At 40.4% G+C, this 11,395-nt stretch overlaps 1 protein-coding gene across 3 annotated transcripts in view; it reads left to right on the top strand.

Annotated features, from left to right (window-relative positions):
- The window catches only part of cacna2d3a (calcium channel, voltage-dependent, alpha 2/delta subunit 3a), a 123,506-nt gene that overhangs the window by 37,532 nt on the left and 74,579 nt on the right, over positions 1-11,395 (top strand). For all 3 annotated transcript variants that reach the window (XR_001290368.1, XM_013910724.1, XM_005732471.1), the window contains exon 4: positions 8,024-8,083. Coding sequence is in view for 2 of the 3 variants with exons in the window: in XM_013910724.1 (XP_013766178.1) it covers positions 8,024-8,083 (60 nt within the window). In the remaining variant the exon portion in view is untranslated. The remainder of the gene's footprint in view (positions 1-8,023; positions 8,084-11,395) is intronic.

Below are 11,395 nucleotides of genomic sequence, written 5' to 3'. Positions count from 1 at the left end.
CAGTTTATCAGGACACCACATATTTTCAAAAGCACTCCGACGTTTTCGGAGACGTCTGTTACCCACTAGCTCGATAGCGAGCCGGGGGCTAGGCTAACTAGAGCCGTGAGAACACCGGACTCCCGGCAAATCGTTTTCAAACCCACCGCCGTCTTTCGCTACTCAGGTTAAACAAATATATTAAAGTCACTTAGATAACTTAGAAATGTTATTGTTTGGCTTTTTTTAGTATTTTATATTCCTGAGTAAATCGGTTTGGCTGAGATTAAAGTTATAATTTTTGCACAGCTGAATAAACGTCAAGCAGACAGCTGATTATCAGAAGTGTGAGATGCTCAAGAATTTACTCCGGTGTCCTGTTATAGTTTAGAAAGCAAGGAGTTTATTAAACTTCACCGAAACAATCTGCACATTTCATTAAAATTTAATAAATATAAGAGCAGATGCTGCTGGTACAATAAGCTGTACGTTTTACGTCCAATGAATGATGATCTGATTGGTCGACTAATCGCAAAAATAATCGGTGACTAGTCGACTATCAAAATAATCGTTTGTGGCAGGCCTAATCATCATATGTACTCAAAGTGCAGCTGTAGATTTTGATGATGCACCAATTTCGGGTATTTTTTTTGGATTTATTTATAAAATCCAAAATTTGCCCTTACATACTCATTTTCGTGTATTGTTGTAAACGTGTTGAAAAGTTTGCTCTGGGTGATGACCTGGTCTAAGCAATAGAATATTGAAAATTACTGACAAAACTAAAACTAAATAAGTTTAAATATTTAAGTGATGATCAGCTGAATGCTACGTCACAAATGATTGTGAAATTACACCAAATGTTGATTGCCGTTAGAAGAAAAAGTCTTGCAATGCAATCTAAATATGACATGTGTCAAAACACATTCTTGTTAGCATCAAACTCCTAATGAGCATGCTGCTGAAGCCTTCTTCCTGTTTCCTTCTTACTGTAGGATCTGTACGTTGCAATAGAAAGTGCCCTGAGGTGACTGTTGTTGTGAATTGGTACTTTATAGATAATACTGAGTTTAATTGACCTGAGTTAAAAACAGTTGAAAGTTCTACCTGTTTTTAATTATATATGTAGCTTAAATGATCACTACAGTTATCTGCACTTTTGCCATTGTTACGTTGTTTCATTCACTGTTGATCTTCAGTCTAAGATTATTTTCAATCATGCATTTCTGTTGAGAGTGATCACTGTTAATGACGAGGCATGGCAGGCCAGTGGATGTCCTTCTCCTCCCTGTCACCAAAAAAATTATCATTAATGGATTTCATGTCTTGAACAATGAAATGAGCGTGCATACAGCGAGCATGGCTAAGGGGAATGCCAAGAAGAAAAGATGAGTCAAAAGTTTGGCCTAAGCAAGAAACTGAAACACGAAACAAAGACCAGGGTGAGGTGGTGCAGGGATCGGGTAACAGGGCTGCACTTTAGATTCCCTTTCAGTCAGCAGAACTGCTGAGCTATTGATTATTGGGACTTGATGTTTCAAAACACGCCGTGTCCCTTCATCTCTGTCATTCCCTCTATTTTTCACTTTTCCTTTTATTTTGTTTCCCTTCTGTCTCTCCATCATGCTCCAGTCTCTTGCCTTATAAAAACGGAGAAGAAGTGTCACAGGGCACTTTTTCCATTTTGTTGATTCTGCAAGTCTTCCCTGGCTGGTTTGACAAAATTGCCGTCCCTAGTGCTATTGACGGGTCGTTCCAAGCCAAGCTTTCTCACCTGAGCTCAGGACTATGGCAGAAACAAGACACGAAGGACTCGCAGGCCAAGGCTTAGTTAGCATTTCCTTTTATATCCAAGACAGAGCTATGTATGTGCACGTTTTTTAACTGCACTAGCTTAGCGTACTTTATTTGTATATATCACATGGACATATTTATAATTTTATCTATTCATGCCATTATATTAGAGAAAAATATGTAATTCAAACAGGGCTGATAAATAGATATAATTTTAGGTTCTGATCCTGATATTTAACTTTTATTGGGTAGCAACTCTGCTACTCTATGGACAGATCTCTGCAATAACTTCTAACTTCCAAAGATGGTTACAGGACAAATGGGAAGTTAAGTTGTACTCCGAAGTACAAATGTGTGTTGAAGCAACAGCACACAGGACCTTAGGGAATGCTTTTTATGTGAGTCTATTTAGAGCTGTAGTTGATGTGGTCTTGTTCTTTGTTACCTCTGGAGAGCATTCAGATTCAGGCCACTGCCCTCCCTTTTTTGGTGGAGGGAACATCCTGAGGCAAGGCTTAATGTACTGCTTTAAAAAAGTCAGAGACTTCCGTTACCAGTCAATAATGTATGCGACCACCCCATCCATCCTTCCTCCGCTTCTCTGACTGTGGCTCTTAGCATAGCTCAGCTACATATGACAGCTAACTTTCACAGCTTTAGTGTTGCATTCATAATGGATAGGCATTTGCTAAGGTCAGCGGCTTCATCCGTCAGGAAACTCGGAATACAGCAAGCACGGCGCAAGAACAACAATAAGCCAATCACGCTGACAGTTAAATGAGGGGGATCGTTTCTGAACTTTTGAAAGTGTAAACAAACTGAATCCTTTGTTAGGCAAATCATAATCACACGATGTCAGATAATGAAAGGGGGTAGATGAGTCCAAATGTCAGGAAAAAAGAGGGGGCGGATGGAGGTGGGTGGGATGGAAAGTGATGAAATTTTTGTTTAATTCAGTGGGAAGACATCACTTATTTACGTTAGAGATCTGGGAACCATTAGACAAGCAAGGTTTCGCTCAAGCTTAAAGACACTCGATCTAAATAGATCTTAATTAAAATGTAACATGTAAATCTAAGCACACTGTCAAATTACATTTAATAAAACAGATATCTTTCTTAATAGAAATGCCATCGTTTTTGGGGGGAATTTTTTCTTTTCTACTAACTAAGAGCCCTGTCCCGTTACCATAGCAGGTCCTGTTAGCACTGTACATGTAGCTTTTTACTCTGGCAGCGGTGAAAGCGAATGTGCTCGTATAAGGGCGTGTGTTTTCAAAGAGGCAAAAGGGCTGTTGCTGCGTCAGTTTAATTATTACTGTCATCTCATACCAAGCAAAGCCTCGACAGAATGGTTTGAAAAGAAAAGTAATTTCCTCTCTTTTTAAACTGCATCATACATTTTGGCAGGACCACCTATTGACAAAAAGACATGGCAGGCTCATTTGAATTTTTGCGAGACACACACGAACGCACGCAATCAGACAGCATGCTACCTTGTGTACGCCCACAGCAACGCAACATGCACACAAAGATAAACACGCCACCTGGAGTGTTCATCCTGGTGATATGGGGGAATTGAAATTCACAGGAGTAAGGAGTATCTACTTATCTCTAATGTGTTTTTCCAATTGAGAGACTCCCTGCTACTATGCAAGTTATTTTTCCCCTAGAGCTTTTAGTCCCATCTTATTGCTTGGTAAGTTAAACTGCATTAATAATATGTCAGAACTGATTACCAGAGGTAGAAAATAAGTGTTCAAATGTTCGGTAGAGTGCAGTAGAGCGGAAATTACAACAAGCCATATATTCCTTAATGTATTCCTTGAGAAAATGTAATGCTTTGTAACACTTAAATCCAATTATTTTTGTCTGAACCAGATTAATAGGCTCAATTCTGATTGGAGTTCAGGTTACCTTATAACTCTATACATGGACACACATGCATACAGTTCATGGACTCATGACGCATATAGTACATGCATACTTGCACATGTTTAAGGACTGACATTTGCAAAAGAAGCAGAATAGGTCAAGGAGCTAATACTTCAAGGTGTGAGCTGAGAAAACGATTAACACTCACACGCACGCACAAAAACAGACCATTACCCACTCACAAATGCTGACAAGTATGTTTGTATCGACAATGGCTTTTGCAAGCAGCAGCTGACATTTTGTTGGGAGTGTGAGGCTAAGTGATCAGACCTTCAGAGAATGCTATTCTATCATTCCTCTTTCATCCTCCCTTTATTTCACCGTCCTTATCTTTGTTCCTCGAGCTCTCAGCAAATGTACCTGCCTGAGGTTTTTTTGTGTTGCTTCACACACACACACACACACACACACACACACACACACACACACACACACACACACACACACACAGGTCCTTTCTGCCTTGCTTCTCTCTCTCAGCCTCTCAGAGATCATAAAGAAGGTTGAACACATGTACATAATCAATAGCCAACTAGAATGAAGCATAGAATGATATGCAACAGTATGCAATGGCCAGGTGTGTTGCTATGGTGAAGAAAATGATTGGTTGGACTCTAGATTACAGCGTTCACTTCCAAAAACAGTCTGCCTGCACACACAAGCGCAGCAGCACATGGCCTGGCTGAAATAAGCTGGCTGATTGCAGGAGTTTTACTGGTAAAGCCATTTGAATGGAAATGTGAAATGGAAGTCTATTACTAAAACTCATAGACATCAGGACCAGCTGTGAAAGAGAGAAATTACTTGCGATAAGAACTTACAATGTGCATCAGTAGAAAGACGTACGAGGAAGCATTGCTGTGTGTCTGTGTGTTTGTGTGTTGAATAGAGATTCCTGAGAGTCAGTCCTGCTGCTCTCGGCCTGAAAAGCCAGTTTCTAGTCCTGCTTCTTTATACTGAGAGTATTCTTCTAAAAGCTCCTCACAACACAATATTTATTTTAATGAACAAAAAACACCCCAAAAACAAGGTTACTCCAAAGTGTGCTCATTTTTTAAAAATGCGCACATGCATGAGAATCTTTTTCTCTCTTAAACTGTTCCTCCAGTACTTTGTACACATCAGCAGATCTACTACACCTGTTTAAAAAGCTAGTATATGCTATCAATTGGTACTTTTTTAGTTTCTTAAGAATCTTCCTTGGTAAGGGATCAAGGCTGTAAGGGCGCAGTTATGTCTTAAATCATCATGACTAACACCAGAGGCCCTTAAAGTTTTGTCTTCAGTTCTCAGCCATCGTTAGACTACTTAGTGAGAATAACTGTTAAGACCTCTCAACAGTTAATTTCCATTTTTAACACCGATGACTGGAGCTATCTAAATGTGGACACGTTAAAAGAGTTGTTCACTGGCATTACTGGACCTAAGCCCCTGGTGTAAGAGTTGGACAGGTCAGCAACTTTAATTATACGTGATTACATTATATTAGTTTTACCCGAGTGATTCAAGTGAGTGCTGACAGAGTATAATATTACTTGGAGTTCTTGCCATGCATTTATCATGCTAATGATCTGATAACCAGCAGTTACATAAATGCTCGTTATTCTGTCTGTTAAACTGTAACAAAAGCTAAGATAAACATGAGTAACCTTTGAGTAAAATTATGAATTTGGGCTCTGCAGGGCAAACACCTTGGACTTTGAACTGCTTTAAGGCATGGCTAATTCTGAAAAAATATAATCATCAACTAACATTTTGTGGACCCAGCTAAAGACAATTCAGAGACAGTTTTATGGATCCATTCAGGCAACCGAAGGGGAGAAAAAGCAGCTGACTAAGGTTTTCTTATGGTTTAAACCATTATATCTATAAACTATCTGTTAAGTGAATTTAATGCAAGACTTGGAATTTTTTTAGTTAATGTTTGGTGTTCTGAAAGACATTAAAATAACACAACACGCCTACTTCACTTAACAAGGTGTGGGGTTAAAATATTTGCTTGGCCTTTGGACAAAGGGTCAAAGGGGAGAGTCCGTTTTTCAATTCACATTTCCACACACAACATCCCATAATGAGAAAGAGAAAAAGAGGCTTAAAAGTCTTCAAAATTTATTTTTTTTAAAAGACATGTGCATTAGTATTCACAGCCTTTGCTTAGCAATTATTTGAAGCACCTTTGGCAGCACAGCCTCAAGTCCTTTTGAGTATAAGGCTGTAAGCTTGGCACACCTGTTTTTGTGCAGTTTCTCCCGTTTTTCTTTGTAAATTGGCTCTTGCTCCATCACGTTGCATGGGCAGCATTACTGGCAGATCTCTCCAGAGATGTTTAATTGGGTTCAAGTCTGGGGATTAGCTAGGCCCAGAGTGGTCCTGAAATCACTCCATTTTTATCATGACTGCGTGCTTAGAGTCATTGTCCGGTTGGAAAATGAACCTTTGCCTAGTCGGACTTCCAGAGTGCATGATGCTGCCACCACCATGCTTCACTGTGGGGACAGCATTGGCCAAATGATGAGTGGGTAACTCATCATTTGGCCAATGCGTCATCAGACCAGGGAATTTTGTTTTTCATATTCTGAGAGTCCTTCAGGTGATGTTTACTGGAGTGGCTTCTACTGACTACTCTACGATACAGGCCAAATTGGTGGAGTAATGCAGAAATAGTTTTCCTTCTGGAAGGTTCTCCTTTCTCCACGAGCAATACTGGAGCTCTGTCAGAGTGGCCTTTAGGGTATTGGTCACTTTTTTGATTAAGGCCTTTCTACCCTGATCACTCAGATTGGCCGAGAGTCCTGATGGTTCCAAACTTCTTGGATTGACTACAAGAAAGCCTGAGACACATGCATCCTGGAAGCCTAGAACTATACAAGATCAACAGGTTCATCAGGAATTTGATGGGGATATGGAAAAAAGCACTACAGGCCAACTTCAAGCCAACAGCACAAATCACCATCAAGTGCGGGATTTACCAAGGAGATGCTCTGTCCCTACTGCTGTTCTACATAGGCCTAAACCCTCTGAGTGAGAAGACAAGACTCACTGACAAGATACAGATACCGACTACGGAATGGAGCAATTGTCAGCCACCTCCTCTACATGCCAGGAGTGAACGAGACTTCACTGATCCACACCACTAAGTGTCAACAGAAATGACATCGGAGAAGTGTAGTTGGATGGTAACAAAGAGAGGGAAGGTAGTCAGAACTGAGGGGGTCGAACTACCAGAAGGCAACGTTGCAGACATCGAGGACGGCTACAAGTACCTGGGAATCCCACAGGCAAATGGGAACCACTAGGAAAGCTGCAACCATCAAATACTGCAGAGAATAAGGCAACTCCTGAGAAGTCAGCTGAATGGGAAGAACAAGATCCAGGCAATCAACACCTACGCCTTGCTGGCAATCAGATACCCACTGCTATAATAAGCTGGTCAAAGCAGGAGACAGAAGAAAAAGAAAGCTTCTGACCATCCTTGGAGAGTTTTACCCCAAACCCACCATCTTGAGACTGTTTGATCAGAAAGAAGGAAGCCAAGGATTGTGAGTGTCAGAACCACCGTCCAGGATGAGACAAAGTGGATAAACTGTCTTAAGTTAAATGTTTTGACTTTGTAAGCTCTGAGCACAAATGGACAAATTGGATAATGCAAAAATGACAATTTTATGCATTTAACAATTTTATGCTACCACAAAAACAAAAGAAAGAATGAACATTTCTGTAGTGACTCTACATTCAGTAGTGCTGAAACTGTTAATTAGATAGAAGGGGGCCTCTTACTTTTTCTGCTTTATATGATAAACTCCATCTCTTCATCATCAGCTTGTCTGCTTCTGAAGGATGATTATTCTCATTAGATAGGGTGAAAGAAGGCACAGATATACCCTCACCCACATAGAGGCACGCACAGCAGACGGTAACAGCAAGAGGGCGATAATGGAGTGTATGTGTGTGTTCGTGTGTCATCACATGTTGTTGTTGTTGTGGAGTTTATGAGCGAAAAAGTGCATGTGTAAAACAGCATGAACTGATGAAGGAGTTTGTTGTCACAGTGTCCAAAGAACCTAAGGCGGTCATTACTTCTACCGCTGAACCATTAAGGAAAATAGGCTCTTTTCACGAGATCGCCAAATGTCTGTCTTCTATCTGTGTGTGTGTATTTGTGCGTTTCCTGAGGGGTTTTAGTGTAGCCTAAGTGCTAAGGGTGCTTTTAAAGCTGGTCGTAAAGCTTTTTTCTCCGCCTATTATTTTTGACCCACTAATCAATTCACTTCTTTACTCAAGCTTTTCTATTTCTCTTATCTTCTCTACTCCTGTAGAGGCTGGTAGAGGCAGCAGAGGAAGCTCACCTTCAACATGAAGAGGATCCAAACCTACAGGTGTGTATTCTTGGACACTACTGACAATTCAACCAGCTAAATAATTCTGTCATCAATGATGAAAAAGAAAAAGTATCAATTTGCATCATGTTTTATAAATAAGTGTTTACATTTGTTTTTTAGGTTTGCAATTTGTGTCTGCTGTTATTATAGAGAAATAATATTACTTTTGGTACTAATACTAATAATAGTAGCAAACCTTATTTCTACTCACAGCTTTGTGAATTGTGTAGTTAATGTCATCTAAAGAACAAAATATGATTACTATTTTTGTAGAGTTACAATTTATTTACATATTTTGTAAAATTAAAATCTATGCATTGTTTTAATACAACTTACAGCCTTTATCCCAACTATAATCCACATTATTATTCAACATCTTATTTAGCATCTTTTGAAGGGGGTCCTGAGTCTTCTGGGCCCTCCAGTACATACCCAGATCACTTCACCTAAAAGGCATCCTGGTCAGATGCCCAAACCACTTCAACGGGCTCCTTTTAAAGTTAAGGAGTAGCAGTTTTACTCTGAGCCCCTCCTAAATGACCAAAGCGCACATACCCTTTAGGGGATCCCCATTTCTGCCACTCCCTTCCATAATCTTTATTCTTGCGGTCACTACCAAGATCTTGTGACAACGAGGGATGGTAGGAATAGAGATTAATCTTGATCAATCTTGATTCACTTTCATGAACAGCACAACAGACTAGTGTAGCATCCACGTCCCTGTCAAGCCTCTCAATCTTCTGCTTCACTCTTCCTTCATTTGTGAGCAGTAACTGAGATACATAACCGCTTCCACCTGGGGAAACAGCTCGTTCTGAAACCAGAGTAGGAGTGGGCACTGCACCCTTTTAATGCCTGGCCTCAGATTTGCTAATTCGAATCCAAACCACTTCACACTTGGCTGCAGACAGCCCCAGTATAAGCTGGAGGTCATGGCTTGATGAAACCAACAGAGACAAAATTCAAAGACCATCAAATCCTCCCCCCTCCATGCTCTGCCCTCGGCTGCACTTAGAAAAACTATCCATAGAAATTACGAACAGCAGCCCCTGTGGAGACCAACAACCACTGCACTGCAGGGAGTTATTGTACACAATTGGCCTCATGCTTTTCCAAGGCATGCTGGGACGTGAAAGGAGCAAGCAAAGGTAACACCTCTTCCACCCGACCACATCAACAGGTGGAATTTTCCTTCACTCCCAGGAGGATAATTGCGACTCTAATGGGGGCTTGCAAAGTGCCCATATCAGCTGTAATTTTCGTGCGTAGTATGACTAGGGCATTCCCCTGCTGTCTCAGGTAGATCCTGTGATGCTTTCAACATTCTGATAATACCCCTGAATAGGGCGAGGGGTCAGGGGAAACTCTGCAAATCCAACTGCAAATCCTTATTTGTAGTTGAACAAATCTGGAGCCAGTAAAGGTGATGCAGCTGCACCTATAGATGTATAATAACTCAACATTTAATTGCATGGGGGAGGAAACACATCTAGTTTGTCAAATAGATATGTAAAGCAAGCAATAATAGTCATGTTTTTATACCTGGGTATACTCTGTGGGAAACACCTTTTGAGTCTGAAACATAAATCATGAATTATTTATGGTGTTATATCTCTGTCACATTCCCACTCAAACATTCAACACTTTCTAAATGACTCCCTGGGAGTTCCATCCTCACTTCTGCAGACTTGGGCAAATGCATTCAGCTAATCATTTCTGTATACACCCCCCCAAACCAAGCTTCTGCTCTCATGGTTCTGCCTCAAATCCATTTGAGCAGCTTTAATTTTTAGAGTGCAGCTTTGTACTTTGTGTGTGTGTGTGTGTGTGTGTGTGTGTGTGTGTGTGTGTGTGTGTGTGTGTGTGTGTGCGCGAGAGAGAGAGAGAGAGAGAGAGGCAGAATAGCTGAATATGTGGCGGGGCGAGTTTGTTCAAGCATCGAGCACATCTCAGAAGTTTCTTAAAGTGGGAGGAGCAACAGCAGAAACTTGAGTTTTAAAGAGGAAATATGATACTAAGTCGACTTGGGAGTATTTGCTGGAAAACTACTTATAAATCGCTTGGCAGCCGTGTTATGTGTGTTAGTGGCAGCAGCAGCGAGTATGTGTTTACTCTGTCAGGTTTTAAAGGTATTACAGTGAATATCCTGCGGTGTTCTGCTGTCATTGGTTATTAAGGAGGATCAGTTGCTAGATTTAACCACTGACTGTTGTCCAGCTCTGCCCCTGTCATTTCTTTTTTTATGTTCTTGTTTTTTCCACAAACTGAAATTTCCTTCCTTTGATCTGTAAAGGAAAATTACACCATTTAACACTCTGACCGTGCTTTAAAACAATGCTCACACCCAAGCGCACACATGCACTGACATATAGAAGACAAAACAAATAAGAGAAACCGCTCCGTTTAACATGGTTTTAACTAATAATTTATTCATAAAACAAGGGCAAGCAAACAAAACTGTCTTCTTCAATATTGGGTTGAAAGTACTGTATATAGTTCTGCATGTTTTTGTGGTCATGTGCATTTGATATTTATGGAGTACTGGGTTTGTCTTTTTTGTTTGCTATGCAGCTTAATATGCAATAACATCGTGTGGGGTCACAGTGGTGCTTTATGCTGATAATTACTTGGTAGTGATGAGATGAGCATCCTTTTCTTTTAGCTTTAATGCATTTTAGCTTCAGACATTGATACTGGCTCATAAAAACAGTAAATTGAGCATTTTGCATTTTCTGATATACAGTTACCAAGATACCTTATACTACCACACCTATATGATGTAGGGCTGCTCAATTAATCGAATTTTAATCGAATTTTAATCACGATTACGATCTGGGCTTTCAACGATCATTAAAAATGACTGAGCCGATTATTAGCCCCTCCCTCATGCTTTACTCTCGCGCTGCTCCGTGTGGCAAATCGAGCGCACCTCTCTGCATTTCGAACATACGTCACAACAATTAAGAGGACCCGAGGGAAGCTTGGAAAGCTCAGCAGAAGTTATTTGGAGAGGAGAGTGACTGCTGTTGGTTGAAAAGAGGTAAAAAAACTTCAGTGGTGTGGAAACATTATGGGTTCAGTCAGACGTGGATCAAGTAGACACAGTGTGTAAACTTTGCTACGGTGTCGTAGCTGCACCACAGAGCAACACTGCAAAGTCCACTAAACATAGATGTTTACATTTTTCATTGATTTCTTATACTTCAAACATTTGCACTGTTATCAGTATTTGCACTGTTTTATATTATTTTTTAAAGTCATTATTCAACACATTGTTAACCCTTTAAAGCCCGTCAGAGCTGCACGCTC

This window comes from Pundamilia nyererei, unplaced genomic scaffold (assembly GCF_000239375.1).
Source record: "Pundamilia nyererei isolate P.nyererei 1_Seehausen unplaced genomic scaffold, PunNye1.0 scaffold00047, whole genome shotgun sequence".
NCBI lineage: Eukaryota > Metazoa > Chordata > Actinopteri > Cichliformes > Cichlidae > Pundamilia > Pundamilia nyererei.
This window is presented reverse-complemented; position numbering and strand designations above follow the sequence as displayed.